The sequence below is a fragment of the Dama dama genome, chromosome 7, assembly GCF_033118175.1.
Source record: "Dama dama isolate Ldn47 chromosome 7, ASM3311817v1, whole genome shotgun sequence".
NCBI classification, from domain to species: Eukaryota; Metazoa; Chordata; class Mammalia; order Artiodactyla; family Cervidae; genus Dama; species Dama dama.
Window position 1 is genome coordinate 50,715,001 of NC_083687.1, and position 25,656 is coordinate 50,740,656.

Here is a 25,656-nt window from a genome sequence, read left to right on the forward strand (position 1 = left end):
TATATATGTGGTATAGAGGGCAGCCCCCATCTACATATGTACAGTATGTATATATATATATAGGGTATAGAGGGAAGCCCCCCATCTACTTATGTACAGTATGTATATATATGTGGTATAGAGGGCAGCCCCCATGTACATATGTATAGTATGTATATATATATATAGGGTATAGAGGGAAGCCCCCCATCTACTTATGTACAGTATGTATATATATGTGGTATAGAGGGCAGCCCCTGTCTACATATGTACAGTATGTATATATATATATAGGGTATAGAGGGAAGCCCCCCATCTACATATGTACAGTATGTATATATATGTGGTATAGAGGGCAGCCCCTGTCTACATATGTACAGTATGTATATATATATATAGGGTATAGAGGGAAGCCCCCCATCTACTTATGTACAGTATGTATATATATGTGGTATAGAGGGCAGCCCCCATGTACATATGTATAGTATGTATATATATATATAGGGTATAGAGGGAAGCCCCCCATCTACTTATGTACAGTATGTATATATATGTGGTATAGAGGGCAGCCCCCATGTACATATGTATAGTATGTATATATATATATAGGGTATAGAGGGAAGCCCCCCATCTACTTATGTACAGTATGTATATATATGTGGTATAGAGGGCAGCCCCCATCTACATATGTATAGTATGTATATATATATATAGGGTATAGAGGGAAGCCCCCCATCTACTTATGTACAGTATGTATATATATGTGGTATAGAGGGCAGCCCCCATCTACATATGTATAGTATGTATATATATATATAGGGTATAGAGGGAAGCCCCCCATCTACTTATGTACAGTATGTATATATATGTGGTATAGAGGGCAGCCCCCATCTACTTATGTACAGTATGTATATATATGTGGTATAGAGGGCAGCCCCCATGTACATATGTATAGTATGTATATATATATATAGGGTATAGAGGGAAGCCCCCCATCTACTTATGTACAGTATGTATATATATGTGGTATAGAGGGCAGCCCCCGTCTACATATGTATAGTATGTATATATATATATATAGGGTATAGAGGGAAGCCCCCCATCTACTTATGTACAGTATGTATATATATGTGGTATAGAGGGCAGCCCCTGTCTACATATGTACAGTATGTATATATATATATAGGGTATAGAGGGAAGCCCCCCATCTACATATGTACAGTATGTATATATATGTGGTATAGAGGGCAGCCCCTGTCTACATATGTACAGTATGTATATATATATATAGGGTATAGAGGGAAGCCCCCCATCTACTTATGTACAGTATGTATATATATGTGGTATAGAGGGCAGCCCCCATGTACATATGTATAGTATGTATATATATATATAGGGTATAGAGGGAAGCCCCCCATCTACTTATGTACAGTAGGTATATATATGTGGTATAGAGGGCAGCCCCCATGTACATATGTATAGTATGTATATATATATATAGGGTATAGAGGGAAGCCCCCCATCTACTTATGTACAGTATGTATATATATGTGGTATAGAGGGCAGCCCCCATCTACATATGTATAGTATGTATATATATATATAGGGTATAGAGGGAAGCCCCCCATCTACTTATGTACAGTATGTATATATATGTGGTATAGAGGGCAGCCCCCATCTACATATGTATAGTATGTATATATATATATAGGGTATAGAGGGAAGCCCCCCATCTACTTATGTACCGTATGTATATATATGTGGTATAGAGGGCAGCCCCCATCTACTTATGTACAGTATGTATATATATGTGGTATAGAGGGCAGCCCCCATCTACATATGTATAGTATGTATATATATATATAGGGTATAGAGGGAAGCCCCCCATCTACTTATGTACAGTATGTATATATATGTGGTATAGAGGGCAGCCCCCATCTACTTATGTACAGTATGTATATATATGTGGTATAGAGGGCAGCCCCCATCTACATATGTATAGTATGTATATATATATATAGGGTATAGAGGGAAGCCCCCCATCTACTTATGTACAGTATGTATATATATGTGGTATAGAGGGCAGCCCCCCATTCTACACCAGAGGCAGAATGACTGCCCTCCACCATTTCAGCGGCTGTTAGTATTTACTCATGGGTGAAAAGTCTGCAGGAGGATCTGAGAAGAACTGAAGCGTCTTCGAAGGTGGGGAAGGTACCTCAGCCAAGTCGGTTTTTAATGCAAGGATGTTCAGAAAGGGGCTGTTCTGTGCCTAAACACACACTGCTTCAGAATCCTAAGAGCTGAGTCAGCGGAGATTCTGTTGGGTCTGTTTTCATTAAGATGACCTAAGTTTGCAGCTATTCCCATTGGTAAACATGCTCAGGGAACCAGTCACTAAAATAAACCTGCCATTCATTTGAGCTTCTTTCAGTCGTTTTGCAGAGGGTAAAAATTTTTTAACCTGCTGGGAGTAGGAATGCAGGTCCTCACGTGAGCAAGCCATTGACGCTGGGCTTAAAACTGGAAGACCAGACCCTGGCGCCTCCAAGCTTCTCTCTGGGAAGGAAGCCACCTGGAGAGGGTGCTCTCAAGGGAATCACGTGGCTGAACAGCCAAGGTCACAGGGGCCAGCCTGCCGACATCCTGCCAGCCATCTGAGGGCCGGGCCAAAGCGCACGGCTGGCCCCTCACAGGGGCGGGGAGGGGCAGCCATAGGGGGCTCTGCTGTGACCACAGGGCCGAGGGCTCCGTTCTCGCTGACCAACGCGGACAAGCTTCTCTTCCCGGGCACTGCCCCATGGTCCGACTCTCGCCATAAACAAGGTTTTTGCTTCTCCCCATGCATGTGTTTTCATTATACTTTCCTCACATATTCTTTTTTAAATTATTTTTTTATTTTGACCATTTTTTTTAAGTCTTTTATTGAATTTGTTACAATACTGCTTCTGTTCTATGGGTTTTTTGCTTTTTGGCCATGAGGCAGGTGGGATCTCAGCTTCCCAACCAGGGCTCGAAACCGCACCCCGTGGACCAGAAGGGCGAAGTCCTAACCATCAGACCACAGGGAAGCCCCTCATCACATCTTCTCGGGAACCGTTCCCATCCAGCAAGCACTGGGGGTCACTGACCTCTCGCCTGGACAGACCCCACGTGGTCCTCGCCTTCGCAGTGACCCCGCCACCTGCCGGTCCTCGCCACTTCTTGCTACACTTTCCTTTCACAGGCAGAATCGTTCCCAGTGTTTGACTTCCGTTCCCAGGCCCCTGGGTCCCTTCTTGGACTAATGAAGCCCAGGTTCAACTACCGCGTGGGCTAGAGAGTCTGCACCTAGCCGTCCGTGCTGAAAACTGACCCCTGGCCACCAGGACATGGGGCGAGAAGGGGGTTTAGCAGCCCACATGCCTGTCTGCTGCCAGGACAAACGCTTTCACTGGAGCCAGCCAGTCGCCCCGCCTTAGTGTGGCAGGGTGCCCCGCAGCCGTCGCCAACACTGCCCCAAAGAGCGGGCATGTGTTCACTGGTATTGGGGGGGACAGGGGGTGAATGGAGGTCGACATCCCTACCCAGGGCACGAGCTTATGAAACAGCCCTCCGCCTGGGCATTTCAGCGCCTGGGTGAGATTTTCCCTTCTTACCTTCCTCTTCTGCCCCTCTGATCTCACATCCTGCTTCTAATCGGCGCTCAGTGGGAACACATGTAAGGTAATTACTCCTGAGCGCGCTGTGGAAGCGCTCATTGATTAGAAATCATTTTCAGAGGGAATGCTGTAACACAAGAGTTTTGATCAAAGCTGGATTATTACTTCGGTTCTTTGTCTCACCCACGTACACTTGCTCCCTCCTCCTGGAAGAAAATTTGTGTGTGCATGATGGTGGATCATAAGGGAGCTGAGAGTTATTTCTAGAGTGGAGCTATTTGTTTTGTTCATTAGTCTAAAATAAATATTTCTCTAAAAAGCCACTCATCAAGGCTTTTCCCTCCAAAACCCATGTTCTGAGCTCATAACGGCATTGCCTTCAGCACCATCTCCCTGGGAGGAAGTCAAGCTCAGGTTGAGATGCTCTGTGCTGCCGGGTGAGACCCAAGCAGGGTCAGAGTGAACGCGTCTGTCCAGGCTGCTGAGAACGACTGTCGCGAGGATGCAGAGAGCCCTCTGAAGACTTGACTGGGCTGTGGGGGGCTCGGGGTACCCAATGCATTTACCCACGGGCCCATCTTCCTGTGCTGGCCACTTCAATGACGAGCACCTGCACGGTCCAGTGCCTTCAGGAACTGGCTTCTTTTAAGTTGTTCACAACTGTGCAAACTTACTCTCTTATGTTGCTCTGGAGGGCAGGCCTCCAAGGTCGGTGACAGAAGCTGGAGGAAGGTGCAAAGGAGGAAGTTTTTTTTTTTTTTGACATTTAAAAAATCCTTTTCCGTTCTTCCTGGGGTGCTAGGTTAGATTCTACATGCAGAGGCAAAGGCAGGATATATTATAAATCAACTCTCAGTGACTGCTTAACATAGGGAAGGAATGACTTCAGATATTCCAAAAGGCTTTTAAAGTGAAAATACTTCATTCAGAGTAAGAGTTTTATCTTGGAGTAAACCATCCTTAGCCGTTACTCCGATTAATCAGAAAGCTTAAACAATGGACAAGTGATTTTTTAAAAAGTCATATGAGGGATTTATGTGATTCAGAAGCATATTATACATGGATTGTCCTGGATCAATTACAGCTCAAGCTTTAGCCTATATTGTTCTTCATTTACAGTTCTCCATACAGGTGTCTCAAGTATGTATTTTACATATATGCATGTTATAACCCGGGCTTCCCTGGTGAATCAGATGGTGAAGAATCTGGCTGCAAAGCAAGAGACCCAGGTTCGATCCCTGGGTCAGGAAGATCCCCTGGAGGAGGGCATGGCAACTCACTCCAGTATTCTTGCCTGGAGAATCCCATGGACAGAGGAGCCTGGAAGGCTACAGCCATGAGGTCGAAAACAGTTGGAAATGGCTGAACTGACTTAGCATGCATTCTTCATGGTGGGAAGGGGGAGAGATGGCCAACACCCAGATTTGATTTGGTTTTTCTGCAAGATATGAAGCGATGTGAGAGCTACTATGCCTCCTTTAAGTCCTGCCATGACCACCCAACAGCTGTGTGACCTCAGGCCAGTGACTTAAAACTCTCCAAGCCTCAACCCTCCCACTGTACCAGCATATAAAATGGTAGCTCATACAGAACAGGTACTCAATAACCCCTGCATCTGCATGCACGGGCACACACACACACACACACACTCTCTCTCTCTCTCTCTCTCTCACTCTAATTAAATTGCCCACGTAGGATTACAGGAAGAACAGACCTGAAAGACACATAGTCATGAAAAAGCTCAACATTATCTTGGGGATATAACCTTTAAAAACTCAGTCCAAGAGTGAAGCGGACAGCAGTAAAATGGAGCATGACTTTTTAAAAAAAATAAAAGGATTATTCAGAAACCCACCAGATGATTTGAGAGTCGATTACAGACAAGTTACCTGAGGGAAGGACGTGACCCTCGGCAGTCTGCTCGCAACGAGGGGAAGAAGCCAAGTGAGGTTTCAGAGACCCCTGCTGTAGCCCGACACCCAGCCCACAGCAGCAGACAGGCAGCTGCAGACAGCAGTGCAGGCGCCACCCACGGCAGTGATGGTGAGTGACAGGCTGGTCCTCGGAGACCCTGCCTGACGGTCGGTGAAATCCACAAGTCCACAGACACCTTCTCACGGCACTACACCTCACGGGCACCGTTCTCACTGACCCATCTGCAAACAAAGAACCAGACATCCAGTAGAGAAAAGAGGAAGGCAGGTCTGATACCCAATTCACAACATAATGTGGCCTTTCCCAGGCACCCTAGACCTTCCTACAGGCATCTGTGCAAATGGTTGGATGAACTCCGAGCCAGTTCACTCTACCCAAGCAAGAAGAACCAACCTACTTTGCATTTCTGAAAATCCCCAAAGATACTCTGAATACACCTAATGGGATTCCCAGGTGAGAAAAAACCTTCATGAGTGCTCTAAATGCAGAGTACAAACATTGTTAACATTTCACATGCAAATTCCAATAATGACTGAGAACAATACAAGCGCATGTGCAATAGGATAACATGCCCACAGCAGGACAGGAGACACACAGACAGAGAGCCAGCCCCTGGGAACACGTCCACAGCCACACCGAAGGCTGAAGGACACGTGTTAAAATTAAAAATTCAATCATTCTGCTTTTGTAAAAAAAAAAGCTAGATGTGTTTCCATGAACTTCCTTTCAATTTTAGACTTTTATGTTGCTGCTTTTAAGGTAGATTTATGACACCAGGTTTGTAGATGACGAACCAGTGGCTTGTCCGGATAAGAGAGAAGGCAGGCGAGAATGCAGGTGAGAATAATGACGTACACTCCCTGGGGAGACGTCGTGAGGAAGCGGGGTTTCATCCCGCGGTGCACGGCTCCGCAGGCAGCCTCACCGCCGCACGTACTGCCCAGGCCCCCCCCCCGCCCCCCACACCACATCCCCAGTGCCCTCGGGCCCCTGCATGAGTCGCCCATTCATGCCACAGGGATTTTTATAAGTTGGTGGAACAATAGATGTCTAAAATAGACATCTAACGGTTGATGTGCTCTGGAGACTACTTTATCATGAAATAGATTTAAAAACACCAAGAGAGGATGGCAGAATCGTGCCACCTCCTAAAAATGACCGGTCTCTCTTGTTTCATGAACACTGATAGCAACGATCTTTCAGTCAACGACACCACCAGATCGGCTGCGCGCTGAATTCCAAATCAGAAAACAAAGTGTTGGAATGAAGACTCTACAGGGTCCACTTTTGGACTGAATCTCAGCTGAGTAACACAGACGCTGGGCCTGTCCACAATGGAAGTCTCATCAGATACTGCCTTACAAACAGATGCGCTGGGTGCAAGGTCCGGCATTTCTTCCCATTTTCTCTATCAAAAAACGTCACACTGCCTACATCCTAGAGCATTTATTGTGCTCAGAAAAAAAAAGTATACTGCAATTTCTTCTTATGGTGTTAAAATAATTCCTTCTCAGATCTCAAAGCCCATCACATGTTTTTTTCTTTCATAATATTCTCAACTTTCTTTCCTGGTCTTCCAATCCAAAACAAGTAGACCGTATGAAAGCAGCTTTGTTGCTCATTTTCATCAAGCAATTAGGTGTCTCTTACGAGCACGAGTCTAACTATACACGTAACACGACACACTTTCCAACGGGAAGCTGTGCCATTCTCGGTGTGTAGTCAGTGCTTCCTTTCAATTACAGTGAGTTTCCCCCAGAAGAAAACCCAGCACTAGGATTTCGCCCCCACCGCCAACAGTAGTTAACGCTGTAAACGTTCGTGCCAGCCCCTGCAAGGGCCCACATGCTGCTCCATGAGGCCCGCCGGCCCCCTGCGACACACGGTCCACTCCTCCCGGGAAGCGGCAAGAAATGAGACGGAGTAAGACACAACCACCGACCGAGCTCCAGGAACCCTGAGCAGTCTCAGGAGCGCCAGGGACACCCGTGAGGGCGCCCCGCCCCCACATCCGCTGGGGACTGTTCAAACATGCTTTTCCACCAAACACTCCCATGTGATATTTAACAGAAACAGTTGCCTTCTCTTCACTGGAGGACGGGTGGAGGGGCTGATTTTAAAAACACAATGCAAAGGCCCAACTGATAAACAAATATAAAAGTTTAAAATTATTAATACCGCTCCTTTCAAACTTGAGTGATCAAGTTTACTGATGATAAAGAAGCAAAACCTCCTTCTAACTACAATTATTAGCCGCTCAAGGCAGCATATCAACAGATCATAATAGGTATTTTTCACAGTTGCTTATGAGAGTGTCAGCATGACTGAATGTAATTTTAATTAAACAAATCTGCCGTTATGAGTACAATAACTGCCTTGCCATTTTTACATTATGGCATGAGCTAAAAGGAAAAAAAATCCCCCTTGTATTGCAATAAGCAGAAAACCTATTTAGTAAGTAAAAGTATTGTTAAAAATAGTAAAACAGCATGATTACAATATATCATTGTGTAAACTGGGTCCTATGTTACAGAGTCGGACTTCACCCTGCACCTGGTCCAGCCACTGGGCAAGCAGAGTGGTCTGCAGGGGGACATCCAGGCAGGAAGCGGGGCTCCATGCCAGCTGTGGGGCGTGAAGGAGGGGTCCCCACCACCCCTGGGGGACCCCGCTGAAACCTCTAAAACACGTCTGTTTCCTGAGGAACACTTGCTCTGCTTTGAAGGTTGGAGGGACCGTGAATTCGGGTTTCCTACTAACTATTAGGATTTTTCCATCTTGAATATCTGTATTGATCTCCTTTACTTAAACAATGCCAAGAATAGCTTCTGTTCAGACTAGGCTTCTCAAGGGCTTGGTCTGTTTAATACTGCCAGCTATATTCCTGCGGCAGACATGAGATGACATGATTTGGGATTCATATTTAAACAGATTTTCTTGCCAGAGGAATCCTGAAAGGGAGAGGTTCAATATCTAGGTATTCATTGATTGAATCTAGGTCAAAAAAAAATCACATCCTAAATATAACGGAGTCTTCTCCGCTTTCCCTGTATGTCCCTCCCACTTCTGTCCTCCTGTCCGCTCTCTGTGGGGCGGCTGTTTCAGGTTTGGGGGGTGAGTGGAGGTGTGCGGCTGACTTCTAGAACCCTGTCCCCCAAGTGGACTTGCCGCCATCCAGAGGCGGCCACCCCCACAGGGGTGAGCAGACCCTGCTGCACAGATGCACCCGGAAGGACATGAGACCTCAAGGAGTGTTTCCTTCCTGTGCCATTTCCAGAAATGCTGATCAAAGTATGATTTAAATTCTAAATCCTGCTCATATGCTTAGGTCCTAGTTTTCAGGCCATACCTTTTCCTGAGCTGAATACACTGACTGCAGCCCTTTAAATGAACCTGGGGAGGCTTGTGTTCGGAGGACCCCCTGGCGCCGGGTGGAGGGTTGCAAACCACTGTGTACGCACAGCCTCTGCTCTCGGAGCGCCTGGAGCAGGTCCTCGAGCAGCCTCACTTGATCCTTTAACTGAACCAAGCAGGGAAGGAAGACAAATGTGGGGTGACGGGAAACAGAAACTTCCTGCAGCACTGCTTCAGAGGGAACAGCCAGACACACAGCTACGAGGGGCAGGGCCAGGGAGCGGACCTAAGCACAGCCCCTGGTTCTCTGCAGTGCGTCCCCCTCAGCCCCTGGTTCTCTGCAGTCCGTCCACCCTCAGCATGTCCACATCACGCATCCTCTTATCAGGAACGCTTGTGGAATAAATCTAAGTGAAGGCACGGGGTGGGGGGCAGGAACAGTGAAGAAACGGGATGATCCGAAAGGTTTCTGAACCGCAGTTCCCACAGCCCCTCACGAGGCCCTGGCACCGCGTCCTGGACGGTGGCTCCTCTCAGCGGCTCGTCCTGTGGTTCCCCCACCACCGGCTCTGGCCTTCCCTCCGAACCCCGCCCTCCCTCTCCGCGCCCCTAAGGTCTTCCCCAGGGCTCTCGCCTCGTCCTAGTCCCACGGGATTAGTGTGGGTGCTAAACCTGGCCTCCCTCCGGGGGCTCTCCCGTCAGCTTGGCTGTGTGTCCCCTCTCAGCCCAAGAGGTGCAAAGTAATCAAATCGCCTCCTCCAAAGGCCGCTCCCTCCTCCCCTCCCTTGGCCTGGTCAGCCTCTGTCCTCCGTGTCCCACGGGCCAGGGGCTGTGTTTCCTCCCCCACCCCCATGGTCCCCCCCTGGAACAGGCTCGCCTTCCCTGTAGATTCAGACCCTGAATATCTCCCCCATCAGCCAGCTTCTTCCTACAAGGATCCCCCCGCCCCCCCGCCCCTCACCAAGGACTCATCTCTTCTCACTCAGACTATGCACACACGCTTCTACTGGGTTGGCCAAAACATTCATTTGGTTTTTCCCGCAAGATGGTACACGAATGCCTGAACGAACTTTCTGGCCAATCCAACACATCTTTCTCCTATGATCAACCTCACCCCTGGCCACAGGCAAGATGGAAAATCCTTCATAAACTGCAAACCACTGAACGAGCTCAGGGACTTCCCACATGCTGGACGAGAAAGTCTACGCCTTTATAAGGAAGTTCAGGGCCTTTGAGACAGGTCTCACCCCCCAGCACAGTCCCTTCCCCAGCCCCGTGCGCCCTGCGCGCTGGTCAGTCTGAACTCCTCTCCCACATCCGTCTTCCACTCTTTGGGCAAGCCGCCCCCTCTGCCCTGGCCCCTTCCATATCTAAGTCCTGTTTGCCTTCTAGACTCCGCTGAACCACGATCTGCAAAGTTGCTTGAGCATTTAAGGCAACGTGAGACGCAGCCCTTCTTTGAAACCATGGTGGTGCACTGCTCATTCAAGACCCTTGACGGCACAGGGATGACTGCAAACATCATCTGCACAGACCTGCTATCAGACTGTGAGCTCCTTGAGGACAGTTTCTCGTTTCTAAAAATCGCTTTGATATTTCTGGACCACGAGACTCATAGACAGCGTGGTTGCGCCCCTGCGGTAAGTGTTCAGTGCAGGTTCCCTGGAACGAATAAGTCTCACCCAGACGGCGTTCATTTTTAGCCACTCCAGCTAAGAGGAGAAGAGCCACTTCAGGCTTGCACTTAACAGAAACACCGAGAGCCCAAGGCGGCCACAGCTCCTCTCCACGCTGCTCCACGTCCTCTGACTAGGACGCTGCTGGCTTCAGCCTGCTTCCTCTGCCTTCTTGCCCGCTTCCAGGGCCCAACGTTTCTGGAACTCATCTGGTCTCCAGTAATGAAAACCCACATCCAAGGACCTTACATGCCGGGAGTTACAGTGGTTTATGGAGTCTGAGGAAGGACCGGGGAAGGGTCGGTGCAGCCGGGGCCCCACACCACGGTGGGCCAGGACCCACTCGCCGGCAACCGCCTTCCGCCTCTCTTCTCGGCTGCTTCCTCCGCTCGCTCTCTGCCGTCCACACTGCAGGAAACACGGCCAGCGACGGTTCCCGGCAAGACCACTCATAGCCCAAGTTCTCTCTAGTTTTCCACCCAAACGAGACGGAGAAGAGGCCCATCGGCCCAGTTTCGTGAGGTGCTCCTCTCTGGACCAGCCGGCCCGGTCTAGGCGCAGAGTCCCGCCGGGCTGGTGTGCCAGCTGCCCTTTCGAGGCTGCGTGCGGGGAGGCAAGGCTTCCGGGAGAGGGGGCTGGAGCTTCCGGGAAAGGGACGCAGGGGCTTCTGGGAAAGGGGACCGGGGCTTCCGGAAAAGGGGGCCGAGGCTTCTGGGAAAGGGGGCCGGGGCCCACTTCTCCTGTCACCCTGGGCAGGACGGTGCGGGGCATCACGGTTTGGGAGCTCCACTTTCAAGAGGTGGGAAGCTTCTCCACCTTCCCTGAGCAGGCAGCTTTTCTCTTCATGTCACCTTCCTTCATAGACGTTCCTCGTTCCTCGCGTTACGGCAAACAGACATACACATGAACCCGCCCTAATCTGACTCCTTAAATTTCTCTCCTGCCTTGTGATCACTCCTCTTCCAATTAGAAGAGGGGTTTCCTAGGTAACCGTGGATAATCTGCATACTTCTAACAGCACCCCCCACCCCCCCACCCAATCAGCTTCCTGATCCTGGGAGCTCTGAGTTTCAAAATATATTTTATACAGGATATGACCAACCTTCTTCACGAAACTCCCCCCCTCCCCCTTCTTTCTTTCCTTTCCTCTATCTGAACATTTGGTCCAAACTACACTATTTTTAAACCAGTGGTTCACTCACATCCCACCTTAGTGCAACCTAATTCTTGTTTCTATATAGCAATCCACACCCCACGTTTCTCTCCTGTAAGAAAAGAAACCACTGTTAACTGAGAGGTAAGGTGCTGGTCATTTAACCAGAAAATGTTACCAACTGGGGTGTGTTTTTGGTCTACGTGGAAAGGGGTGTCAGTTATATCCTGAAAAATAATGTAGAGATTTTCTTTCCTTTTCTTTATGGTGAATCAATTTCATCAACATTTCTTAATTGAGTACTTTGTTCTAAATGCCAAAGAGAGTAGAAAGTTCAAGACCTAGCACTTAACACTGATTTACAGTGCAAGAATGGAAAAATGTATAAATATAAGGTGATGGAGCAGTTGCTAAAACAGAAGAATGTGCTAGAAATGCTTCTTCTACTGTAACCATAGAATTTCAAAACTTGCACACTGGTTGCATTACTAGACAGACGATCCAGGAGAAATTACCATATTTAATGAACGCTAGGATAAGAGATGGATTTCCTTGGTGGCTCAGATGGTAAAGAATCCACCTGCAATGTGGGAGACCTGGGTTCAATCCCTGGGTTGGAAAGATCCCCTGGAGGAGGGCATGGCAACCCACTCTAGTATTCTTGCCTGGAGAATCCCCACGGACAGAGGAGCCTAGTGGGTTACAGTTCGTGGGGTTGCAAAGAGTCAGACATGACTGAGCGACTACGCATAGCACAAGGTAAGACATTATTCCGGTAAACCTTTGTGTACACATCTAGACCTCCGCTGTCATCTCCGGTACAGGTATTTCACCTGCCTAATTTCCAAGACTAGCTTCCTTCCTCATCTTACTATTGCCACTTCCTTTCAGGAGCAGGAGAGGACTAAGAACAGTGGCCACATCTCTCAAACACAGACTTCAAGCACTTCTGTGAAGTGTTCTTTCTCCTCTGAGAAATACTACACATGTGACATCCTACAAAACAGTTCTGGAAGGCGACTGGCATTCTGTGAATTTTGTCCTCATCTCTGAATTGTGCACGCATGGAAAAGACATCCGTGTAAACGAGACTTAGGACCGACCCAAAATCCCCGGCCCTTGTTTGCTGTTACCTGAAGGGAAAAGACCAGGGCAGGACATGGGGGGCGGGGGGGGGGGGGTTCTCTGCGCAGCCGGTGGGGAGACTGGGCTCAGACAGAGGTGACAAGCATGACACCAGTGGGGCGGGGGGACCAGCTGTGCACAAGCCCGGAACACGCAGAGCACCTCGGGGCTCCACAGCTCGATGGCGAGCCGGCCGGGGCCGCGCAGGACTGCCCACGCCCGGCCAGGAGCCACGGGGACGCGATGGTGGTCACACCACGTCCAGTGGGGTGAGCTGGTTTGTGAACACGCATGAGACACCCTCTGGGGCTTCCAGAACACCCCGAGGGGGCTCTGCTGGAGACAGAGATGCGTGTGAGCAGGTGGGTGGACAGCAGGGGACAGCGGGAACAGAAGCCCCTTTGCTCGCATCCCCAGCATCTGAGTCATAAGAGGCCCGGTGATGGGGACGCCCTGGTCAGCACCGCGCCACCTTGGGGCGTCCTTGTCTCCTTCACGGGACTCTCAGGACATTCTACCTTGCTTTCTTCTCACTAGACCCCGATCAAATTCCCTCGATGATAACACCCTCTCTGACTTCAAACTACACCTGAACCAATGATCACAGTGACGCTATGGACTACTAAAACGAAGCGAAACAAAGAGACGGAAGCTGCCACAAACATCAGCTGCGCCCCCTGGGTTTTCTGACCCCACTGTTCCCCGTGTCCCCCTACCCCTCACGTCTCAGATTCTGCCCCGTTCTGGACTCAGAACCAGACTCCACCTCTGAGGGGGACCCGCAGGAGCCCTGGGCCAGCAGGGCCCAGCAGAACATGCAGACAGTCCTGGGAGGACTCTGCCCCAACATCTGGGGCTCCCACCCCAGGAGCGGCCTCCATGCTCCCCTGGCCAGCCTGAGCTCAGCTCTCCTCCACACTTGGCTGGATGGCTGTCCCAAAACCCGGCTCCTCTGTGACTGCTGGTCTGCCCTGCTGCACACTTCCACCTGCTCCTGACTGCCGGGGCCGCTACCAACACCCCTAAAGGCAGACGCCCTGACGGCGGGACCACTGGGCCCACCTGTGCACATCACCGGTCCTTCCCCCTGGAGGGGCCCCTCCTCCCATAGGTGGTTGCCCCCTGCCTTCTCTGGTGCATCCTCCTGTCTGCTGCTGGAGCCTCAGATTGACCAAGCTGAGGAAAGCAAGTCTCCGGGAGACCCTGGAGTCAGCTGCCTGGAACTGCCCTGGCCAGCAGGTCCCGGCCCAGCCCAGGGTGAACTGGGGCCGAGAGGCGCTGGGGGCACAAGAAGCCAGCCAGGTGAGGCCCAGGTCGGCGGGGCATCTCTGCTGCTTGGAGATCTGAAGTTTTGACGACTGACTCAAATAGGTCTCACCTGTGTATCGCGGAGACTTCCTTACAAATACAGACCCACCCTTAGAGACTCAGCTCCCAACTCTCTAGTGAGGATAAGGGCGTGGTGATGCTCCGCACAATTCTGAGGCTGCATTTAGATTCATGCGCCTCGTGGTCGCCAGGACAACATCACCAACTCTTAGGACCGCAGCACACAGGGCCCGAGTCTCCATGGGGTGTGAAAAGTGAGGTGACAGACAGGGGGACTGGTGGGGGGGGGCGGGGGAGGGCCGACTCCCACCGCGGCCCCTGGGCATTCATCTGGGTGGCAGCCATTAGAAAGTCAAAGCTACGGTTTTCCAGTGGTCGTGTGTGGATGTGAGAGTGGACTATAAAGAGGGCTGAGCGTCGAAGAATTGATGCTTTTGAACTGTGGTGTTGGAGAAGACTCTTGAGAGTCCCTTGGACTGCAAGGAGATCCAACCAGTCCATCCTGAAGGAGATCAGTCCTGGGTGTTCATTGGAAGGACTGATGCTGAAGCTGAAACTCCAATACTTTGGCCACGTGATGCAAAGAACTGACTCATCTGAAAAGACCCTGATGCTGGGAAAGATTGAGGGCAGGAGAAGAAGGGGACGACAGAGGATGAGATGGTTGGATGGCATCACCGACTCAACGGACATGAGTTTGAGTAAACTCTGGGAGTTGGTGATGGACAGGGAGGTCTGGCGTGCTACAGTCCATGGGGTTGCAAAGACTGAACTGAACAGTGGAAAGAAGTGACCTTGTGAACTGAGATAACAACTTTAAAGACCCAAATGATACAAAGCCTTTCTCTTAACTGCCCCCCATGATGAGAGGGGAGTTCTGCTCCTCATTCCACCCCTGTGAGCACAACAGAGACCTCCTGTCCCCACACATGCTGCCCTGGGTGCATGTCTTACCTGGCGTCCCTCTGATCACTACTGTGGGGGTGGGACCAGGCAACACGAAGGGGTGTGAGGCACACTTGCCTGCATCTTGGAAAGAGGGCGTTCGCTCTCCACACTTAGAAAAAGGTGCACAAGGTGCTGAGCACAGACACTGCTGGAGAACTCCCTGAAAAGTGCCAACTGCAAGTCCAGAGGAGAGAGGGGCTTCCTGGCTAGTTTCCACAGAGGTGCAGGGTGACGTGGCAGGCGGCTGGGGATAGGCTGGCCCCGCCTCGCTGGCGTCCAGCAGGCATTCGGGGCCCTCCCTGCTCTATGCACGGCTGCTCCTCTGGGGTCAGGTCAGCCTGCAGGTGAGCCCCAAGAATCCTCCCGCAAATGGCGAGGTCCTGGGGGACACGGCGGAAGAGGAGGGGTGCGGGGACTGAACTAATTGTGTACTATAGTGTCTCCCGCTGGGGGCCAGCAGGGCTGCCCTGTGATGGCGAGAGAATACACCTCTCCCGGGCTGCTTCAGAAAGCAGGCGTGGGGACGGAGGGGAGGGATGGGATCGGGGAAAAGAAATACCAGGCTAAAAATAGTTTTCTTAGAACTGCTTTCCGGGCTGTCCGAGCTACAACAATAGACATTCTTATACTCATGCCACCAGCCTTGCAATAAAAACGAGGGAAGGGCGAGCAGCCAGTGGAGTTCTAAGGCCGTCTCCTTGGCACTGCACGCAGACTATTTCAAGGGGACATGTCTTCTGACGCGCTCTCCCAAGATTAGCTGAAGCGTGCTTCTCACTGCCAGCCCATCTTTAAGTTCTGGTAACTGCGCTTACTCAGCTCTGTCTCTAGAAATGAGACCAGAGATGTCAGCCACCCGCTGCCACTGCCTGCAGCATCGCCTCGGCATACAGCCCAGAGACCAGTCCTGTGGATGACGAAGCCCTACCTGCCAGCATCCATGCCGCTGGATGAAGTATTTGTATTTTTTTTTTTCTTTCTGATTAAAAATTTACTCCTCAAGTTGCGGGAAGACCAGGCACCATTTCAGAATGACACGCTGAAGCCTCATTCTCTTCTCTCTAGAATCACAGCTTCATCTTCTGGACTGACTGCCAAACCTGAGTGGACTCACTGTACTGAGGTCGTCCTCTGTCTTACAGGAACAAGATGGGTTGACTGTGGAAGTTACTGGTTGATACTCGACCACCTAGCGATTATTTCAGAACGCGGAGATTTTCAAAGCATGTCACACAGACGGGCTCATCTTGTGTTTGCAGCAACCATTGAAAGGTGGTATCCGAGCTCCCAAGTGGGCAGAGGAAGGAGACTGCGGCCCAGCGGCCCGGGACCAGGTATTAGAATGCAGAGACATGGGAATCAGGGCGCCCAACTCCCAGCTCTTTCCACCAGACCACACGGCCTCGCCTTCCAATGCCATAAACCACCTCCGGTCATGGAATAAAAGTCCCTCTAGGGAGGGAGGGAGGGTGGGTAGGCACCCACCAGCCACAAGGCAGCGAGCCTCCTTCCACCCCTGAGAACACTGAGGGCGGGTGAAGGGAGGCCTGGGGCCCTGGGCCCCCGCGGAGCCTGCATCAATCAGGGGGCCGGCAGCTGAAGACTAGAATGAGACCGAGCCAGCGGCCAGGGGCAAGCAGGGAGTCCTGCAGGTAGGTGGAGGCGGCCGGGGAGGAGGAGGGGAGGGGAGGACTGGGAGGAGGAGGGGAGGGGAGGACTGGGAGGACGGGAGGAGGAGGGGAGGGGAGGACTGGGAGGAGGACGGGAGGAGGAGGGAAGGGGAGGACTGGGAGGAGGACTGGAGGATTGGGAGGAGGACGGGAGGAGGAAGGGAGGACTGGGAGGAGGACGGGAGGGGGAGGGGAGGGGAGGACTGGGAGGAGGACGGGAGGAGGAGGGGAGGGGAGGACTAGGAGGAGGAGGGGAGGGGAGGACTGGGAAGACGGGAGGAGGAGGGGAGGGGAGGACGGAGAGGACGGGAGGAGGAGGGGAGGGGAGGACTGAGTGGAGGACGGGAGGAGGAGGGAAGGGGAGAACTGGGAGGAGGACTGGAGGAGGATTGGGAGGAGGAAGGGAGGACTGGGAGGAGGAAGGGAGGACTGGGAGGGGGAGGGGAGGGGGAGGGGAGGACTGGGAGGAGGACGGGAGGAGGAGGGGAGGGGAGGACTGGGAGGAGGAGGGGAGGGGAGGACTGAGAGGACGGGAGGAGGAGGGGAGGGGAGGACTGAGAGGACGGGAGGAGGAGGGGAGGGGAGGACTGAGTGGAGGATGGGAGGAGGAGGGAAGGGGAGAACTGGGAGGAGGACTGGAGGAGGATTGGGAGGAGGAAGGGAGGACTGGGAGGAGGAAGGGAGGACTGGGAGGAGGACAGGAGGGGGAGGGGAGGGGAGGACTGGCAGGAGAACGGGAGGAGGAGGGGAGGGGAGAAATGGGAGGAGGACGGGAGGAGGAGGGGAGGGGAGGACTGGGAGGAGGAGGGGAGGGGAGGACTGAGAGGACGGGAGGAGGAGGGGAGGGGAGGACTGAGAGGACGGGAGGAGGAGGGGAGGGGAGGACTGAGTGGAGGATGGGAGGAGGAGGGAAGGGGAGAACTGGGAGGAGGACTGGAGGAGGATTGGGAGGAGGAAGGGAGGACTGGGAGGAGGAAGGGAGGACTGGGAGGAGGACAGGAGGGGGAGGGGAGGGGAGGACTGGCAGGAGAACGGGAGGAGGAGGGGAGGGGAGAAATGGGAGGAGGACGGGAGGAGGAGGGGAGGGGAAGACTGGGAGGAGGGAAGGGAAGGACTGGGAGGATGAGAGGAGGAGGGGAGGGGAGGACTGAGAGGAGGACGGGAGGAGGAGGGGAGGGGAGGGCTGGGAGGAGGAGGGGAGGGGAGGGCTGGGAGGAGGACAGGAGGAGGAGGGGAGGGGAGGACTGGGAGGACGGGAGTGTCCCCATGCCGGTTCCGAAACTGTGCAGTGAGCCCCTCTGCTAACGATGCTCTTGCCTGGAAGCAGGGGGCGGGTGGTTTAGAGCGGCCCCCCGACTAAACCAACTATAGGTTCTGGAACCAACAGCGGCTCGTCCACAGTCTGCTCAGACCCCAGGAAGCAGCCTGGTGCGCAGGGCTCCGCCCAGCACGGGGGGTGACGGTTTGCTCAGTGGGCCTGCCTCCCCCAGAACTGGTGCTGGTATCAAAGAGAGGATGGGCTGGGAAAGCCTTGGACTGAGGCAGCGAGGGGCGGAGACGCGAATGGGTGTTTAACTGAGGGAAGCGCTGAGATGCGGAGGGTCTCTGGCCTCAGACCTGCTTTGGTCTGAGTAGCCTTCAGCCCTGACTCAGGCGTACCCTAAATAAATCCCTTTGTCCTGAGGAGTCACCATGAGGGACTCTGTCCTGACGACAAAGCGGCCTAACAACCCAGAGTTGTGTTCACAGAAGCTGAAGGTTTCCACTAAAGGGCGCTGACTTGCAATAATTGGGACTGGGGGGCATGTCACTCACAAGATGTCAAAGGGAGCCCCTGGCTCAGCTCTCAACCTCGTACAAAGAGTTGGTTCCGAAAATCCAATGCATTCAAATATGAGGGACAAAAAGCAATCACACACACATCGCTGATGCACTAACTAAAATACAGGGAAGGGAAAAATAGGGAAACGGCAGAAAAACTTACTGACGGGAATCAAGAGAAAAATGCTGCCATTGGGTCACATGAAATTTCTGACCAAGTATTTTGCAGTGAATTTTAAAAACCAAATGAAGCAATTTATCTAAGAAGGAAAAAATCACAAAGCAGAAATGACTCTGGGAAGAGACAGGAAGAAAACAGGGAGAACTGAAATATGAGCTTTAAGAACTCAGAAAAGGTGGGTGTGGGACAGAATAACTGAATCGGAATGTGGGCAAGGAGAGACCATAGAAGATGGGGGTGGGGGAGAAGGTAACGGTGGGGGGAGCACCCAAGACCAAGTGGAGAGAGAGATTTTTTTCAAACATCAGAGGGAAAAACAGCAGCCTGAGGCGGCGACAAAGGAGGGCTGGAGAGCACGTATGGATCCCCGAGTGAGGGGTCAGGAGAGATCCTTGTTGATATGATTCAAGAAAACTTTCCTGAGACCCAGGAGGCAGCACACCTTGATTAGAAAGAGACAAGGGTTCACAGAGTAGCAAGAGCAGGTCATACCCGAGAGGGATCCTGACACGGTTATTAAACTTTAAAGACAAAGAATTCTTTAGGAAGAAAAGAAAAAAAAGGTCAAGCCTGGCCTCAAATTTCTTTATATCGACTTCAATTTGAGAAGACAACTGAGCAACATTTATGAGACCCTGCTCCCCGCAAAAGTGGGTGAAGCCAAGGACCTTCTGTCCGACCAGGCTGCCAGTGAAGTACTGCATAAACGGAGACACAGTGCTGAACAGGCAGGAGCTCGGGACACTGCCTCCCCCAGTCCTCGAGCAGGCTTCTAGACCCACACTGAACTCCTAGGGCGTAACACGGGTCTTGGCGTGTGGTATATGCTTAATAAACGTTCAGAGAGACGAACAAAACAGCTTTCCTGCCACAAGCTGCTCTTTCAGCTTCATTTCCTCGGTGCCTGGAATGTGAGAGGATAAGATATCGCTTCCCAAAACAACACCAGAAAACTCCAAGATCTTAAAAACTTTCTGTTTCATATCCTTTGTCTACTAATGCAGGAAAGAGGAAAAATGCATCTTAGAAAGATTTTCAGAAAGTACGGATACAAAAGAGTTTTCGGACATGCCGAAGGTTCACTATAAATTCAGATCACATTTGTCTCTTACACACTACGTTGCAGCAAAACTCCATTACATACTCCCACATGCCATTTGCCACAGAGAAACAAAAATGGATAAGCCAGAGAGGGTTGTTTTTTTTTACTTACTTTGGATGTTCAAACTTGTCTATAAGATCAACTTTTTCCACCAGGTCTCCTCCAATTGTTCGGACTAAGTCATAGAAATCATTCTCCGTGTAATTCTCACGAGGTAGCCAGAAGGAGATGTCGTTGATCACAGCAGGGTACTTGCTGAGAGGCTAATGAAACGAGAGAAGAAAAGACAGATTTGTAAGTTGGATGTCAATGTTTGAGTGTTTTCAGGGCAGGTTTCACTTGGGCTAGTTAGAAAATGCTGGCAAGACATTGCTTCAGCACTTGAATGTTCAGGAACAAGACGAACTTAAAAGATAAGTCAATATCCGAAATTAGCAAATTCCATTAGGAATATTGTATATCCTTATCACATTCATGTGTAACATTACCATATATTTTATTTATATTGCCATTAATGTTCAATTTAGTATAAAGCAATTTGAATACATCATACATCAGTTTTTTTTTTTTCCATTTGAAAACTAGAGGAGAAAAGTTCACATTTAATTAACAAGCAATTCATTAACTTCCTGTGATACTTTGAGGAAGGCATTTTAATAGAGAAATAAGTAAGGGCCTGTCAGAATTGATATTTCGATTAGTAATGTCATTATTTGTTAGTATTTCTAATTATTAAGGGAATATTTCTAATTGTTAATTATGTCGGGAGTTATTTTTCAAATTATGCTTCTAAGGATGTGATAGACACAAATGTAGTCATTCCTCCATTTTATCCCACTCTTTTCCCAGTTTATCAGGGGTAACTAACTAGTTCATAATGTTGGATACATATTTAAAATTAGGTATTTGTAGAAATTACCAAATTTGTTTACACAGCTTAAACACATACATCACAAATATATATCTACATATTACTCATATATATACACACATGTGCATAGATAGTCATGACGGAGGTCTGTAAGTTACTGCCACAATAAAAAAATGTCTCCTTAAATGCTTCATTATATACCTATGAAATCTATACAACTAAGGAAATATCTACTAAAGCTATAAATTTGTTAGAAGTTTATAAATTGATTTACACTAAGCCTGATATCACTATAAACCCCCTGATGAACCACTGATTAGAAAAAGTATAACACTTATTAAACAGAAAAACCTCTGAAGAATCAAGTACTCAAATATAAATGATCTCAACCTGCAACATCAATAAAGCTGTCAAACAAAAGCATTGGTTCGGAACACACATTTCAAACGAACATAATAAAGCTACCATCCAGGTGCTCCTGACAAAGTACCACTGCTCCTGAAAGAATCTTGTTTTTTCCAGAGCTGAGATGCTGTGATTTTAAACAACCTGCAGGTTAAGATAACAATGCGAGATGAAGGGAGGGGCTGGTTACACAGTGCTTTTCCTTTGGGTGGTACCCTTCTGCCACTTTTAAGGAACGTGGAAATTTAGGGGAATTAGTTAAGAGGCAGGGGTTGCCAGGAATAACCATGAAATCTCTTCCACGACAGACATGGGAGGAGGCACTGGTTTCAGGAGTCCAAGAACAACAGTCAACGTGACAACAGCCAGAATATAAGACACTACAAAATATAGGGTTTATATTACCGTAAATACAGGTGTTAAACCATGGAGGAAAACCCAGACCATTGTATTGCAAACCTAGTTCACGCTAACAAGAGGTAGCAAGTTTAAAGCAGCGATGGCAGGTGCCTTGTGAGCTTGGCAAGTGCAGAACCCGAGGCTTTCACAGCTCCTGACGGCTGACCCTCTATCTCTTGCCGGTGAAGATCTTTTCATTTCTCTCCAGTGAAAGCATGTGGGAGGCAGACTTCAGAACTGACCTGGCTGAGACACGCCCATGTAAACCATCTGATGAGGCTGAGACTGCAGGGTCACTGTGTCTCTGCCCAGCTGTGCCCATTAGCAATGATGACAAGTCTGCCGTCGGACAGAGCTGCTTCTGCACCGGGAATCTGTCTTTTCTTCCCGGCTGCGTGGAAGCTTTTTTCTTTATCTTGGAGGCTCTAATGAGGCTGGGCCTGCGCTCATGTTGGTTTATTCTGCTCAGGACTCAGCGTGCACCTTCACCCAGATGGTTCACATCTCCATCCATGTTGGAAAGTTCCAGCCACGACTCCTGTTTTTCTCTTCCAGAAACCCAATGCTCCGCATTGCGGGGCTTCTCAATCTACCTTACGTTCCTCTTACCTGACTGATTGCAGGTTTTTAATCTTTACGTATTTGTGCTCTGTGCTAGGTGTAATTCTTTAGTCATGGCCTCTGAGTTACTCATTCTCCTTTCAACTGACTTGTGGTCTCATCTGTTTCTCTCTCTTTTTTAATCTCTATTTCAGTGAATCTATTATTCATTTCCGATATTTCTAATTTCTTTTCCCCATAAGTATTTACACTTCGTTTTTTGCCTTTTATTCAGAATTTCCTCTTCTTCATTATGGTCTTGAAGAACTAAAGAGCCTCTTAATGAAACTGAAAGAGGAGAGTGAAAAAGTTGGCTTAAAGCTCAACATTCAGAAAACTAAGATCATGGTATCTGGTCCCATCACTTCATGGCAAATAGATGAGGAAACAGTGCAAACAGTGTCAGACAGTTATTTTTCTGGGCTCCAAAATCACTGCAGATGGTGACTGCAGCCATGAAATTAAAAGACGCTTACTCCTTGGAAGGAAAGTTATGACCAACCTAGACAGTATATTAAAAAGCGAAGACATTACTTTGCCAACAAAGGTCCATCTAGTCAAGGCTATGTTTTTTCCAGTGGTCGTGTATGGATGTGAGAGTTGGACCCTAAAGAAAGCTAGGTGCTGAAGAATTGATGCTTTTGAACTGTGGTGTTGGAGAAGACTCTTGAGAGTCCCTTGGACTGCAAGGAGATCCAACCAGTCCATCCTAAAGGAGCTCAGTCCTGGGTGTTCATTGGAAGGACTGATGTTGAAGCTGAAACTCCAAATACTTTGGCCACGTGATGCGAAGAGCTGACTCATTTGAAAAGACCCTGATGTTCGGAAAGATTGAAAAGTGGGAGAAGGCGAGGGTGGGATGATCTGAGAGAACAGCATCGAAACATGTATATTACCAAGTGTGAAACAGATCACCAGCCCAGGTTGGATGCATGAGACAAGTGCTCGGAGCTGGTGCACTGGGATGACCTGAGGGATGGGATGGGGAGGGAGGTGGGAGCGGGGATCGGGATGGGGAACACATGTAAATCCATGGCTGATTCATGTCAATGTATGGCAGAAACCACTACAATATTGTAATTAGCCTCCAACTAATAAAAATAAAAAAATTTTTAAAAAAAAGCAAGTGGGAGGAGAAGGGGACGACAGAGGATGAGATGGCTGGATGGCATCACCAACTCGATGGACATGGGTTTGAGTAAACTCCGGGAGCTGGTGATGGACAGGGAGGCCTGGCGTGCTGCGGTTCATGGGGTCGCAAAGAGTTGGACACGACTGAGCGAGTGAACTGAACTGATCTCTTAGAGGACCCTGGGCATGGCGGAGGGACCCGGGGGGCTGGCACTTCCACAGTCTCTGGAGGAACAGCTGTCGAGCCTCGAGGCGGCTTCACTGAGCTTTGCAGCCGAGCATCAGGCCCCAGTCTTGGCCCTGCTGAGTGTGTTCACACGTCTGAGGAGACTTACTCAGTTTTCTCACTCTCAGATGTGAGCAAACTGCAGAGAAGAAGACACAAGGTAACACTCGTGAGGCACATCCTTCATCGTTTTCTCGCCCAGCTCAGCAGACGCACACCTGTGACAGCTCTCCAAGACCCCGTTGCTAAAGGGACTGGGGTAGGGGTGGTGGTGGTGGTTTAGTCGCTCAGTCGTGTCCGACTCTTGCAATCCCATGGACTGTAGCCTGTCAGGCTCCTCTGTCCGTGGGATTCTCCAGGCAAGGATGCTGGGGTGGGTTGCTGGTAGGGGAGGGGCTTGTCTAAAGAGGGAGATTTTGGTTTAACGGGGCTCCCCCACCCTGGGTGGCCCCTTGCTCCAGGCTCGCCCCTGCCAATATGCAAAACATAAATGTCTCCATGTACCTGCTGAGGTGAAAACCTCACAGTGTCCTTCCCATTACCCGCGATGAAGTCAACATCCTCCAGCCCCGTAACTGTTCAGGAATGCCGTCTATTAAGGCCACCTGACCCCATCCACATAACGCAGCCTGGGGCAGTCGTGTTTTACTCAAGGAATTGGTTTCTACACCAACACCTCCCTCTCGACTGAACCGCAGTCTGTTCCCTAATGTTGCTCAAGGAGGGCACAGGTTACCTTCCCCAGGGGGAAGGTCTTCTGCTCTAGTCAGCGACCATTCACTCAGCCTCTGGCTTCTTCCCTTTAGGCAAAGCTAGTATGATTTTTTTTTTTTTCCGTTTAAAGATTATTTTGACAGTCGTTCTAACAGGGACGGGTCCGCTTCCCTGTCAGCTCGCCACAGTTCTGGAATTGCCAAGGTGATGTCCACTCAGCTTCTAGCCACGGCCACGTGTGGGCAAAAGTTCACCCTGTGTGGTTCGCCCCAGGCTCTGCATCTCCTCCGAGAATACACCCTGGCCCTTGGCTCGATGGTGATCTCACAGAACACACCCTGGCTGCGGGCTTCAATGGTGATCTCCCAGAACACACCCTGGCCCATGGGACGGTGATCTCTGAGAACACACCCTGGCCCTGGGCTTCCATGGTGATCTCCGAGAACACACCCTGGCCCTTGGCTCGATGGTGATGATGGTGATCTCTGAGAACACACCCTGGCCTCAGGCTTCGATGGTGATCTCTGAGAACACACCCTGGCCTCGGGCTTCGATGGTGATCTCTGAGAACACACCCTGGCCGTGGGCTTCAATGGTGATCGGTGATCAGTTACCGACCTGCTGCCCGCGGCGCCGTGCACCAGGGAGGGTGCTGGCACTTTCCGTGGGTCACCTCGCTGACAGACGGCACGCTCCCAGGACGCGGCCACCTTTTCTGTTCCCATGGTGTCCGTGGGGACACTGTGACTGACAGACCTTAGCTGATGTGCTCAAGGTCAACAAGCCAGTGAGCAGCAGGGCCAAGGTCAAACACAAGGCCAGGCTGTGCTCTTGACCCCCACGCTTTAAGGCCTCCATTTAAAACAAGGGTTTCACAGGAAGCAGCTCAGCTCGTCAGTACTGTTTCCAGAAGCAGTCTGCTCAGCCCAATTAATAACTATGTAAATAAGACCAAAGCTAACATGTATCCCTATGGTGCCGTCCATGACATTTCCTTTTCAAATGACTCATTTAGCTTTTCGATTAATTATCTCAACTTACAAGCACTTCCAGTCTGTTTACTGTCTATGTGATTGTGATCTTATCTAAATGAACTTAAAAACCGGTCTTTCCTATAAAACAGTATGCATTACCAATGACTTTCCTTTACATTCAAATGACAGCCCTCACTTTAATTCCATCTACTCGTTTTGTAATAAAAAACGGTTTCTTGAATTTGGCTGCCAGGTTTGGTACTTAACAAATTCAGGTTGTTCTAACTCAAGGTTCCATGCTGCCTTGATGTTTACAGATTTTGTCACTTTGTTCCAACAATTTGTTTTTGATTCTGACTTAATTTCACAGACCAGGAGCACACTGTGCTGGTCAGAGGGAGGCCCGGCTCCCACTCAGAAAC

The 25,656-nt window shown here is 50.1% G+C and overlaps 1 protein-coding gene across 5 annotated transcripts in view; it reads right to left on the reverse strand.

Moving 5' to 3' along the window:
* Positions 1-25,656, reverse strand: part of FARS2 (phenylalanyl-tRNA synthetase 2, mitochondrial) — a 295,539-nt gene that overhangs the window by 87,733 nt on the left and 182,150 nt on the right. For 4 of the 5 annotated variants that reach the window (XM_061147689.1, XM_061147686.1, XM_061147687.1 and 1 more), the window contains one exon: positions 20,026-20,177. In XM_061147689.1, the coding sequence (XP_061003672.1) occupies positions 20,026-20,177 (152 nt within the window). Of the gene's footprint in view, positions 1-5,509; positions 5,777-20,025; positions 20,178-25,656 lie in introns of all 5 variants that reach the window. The other variant, XR_009693658.1, reaches the window with a different exon arrangement.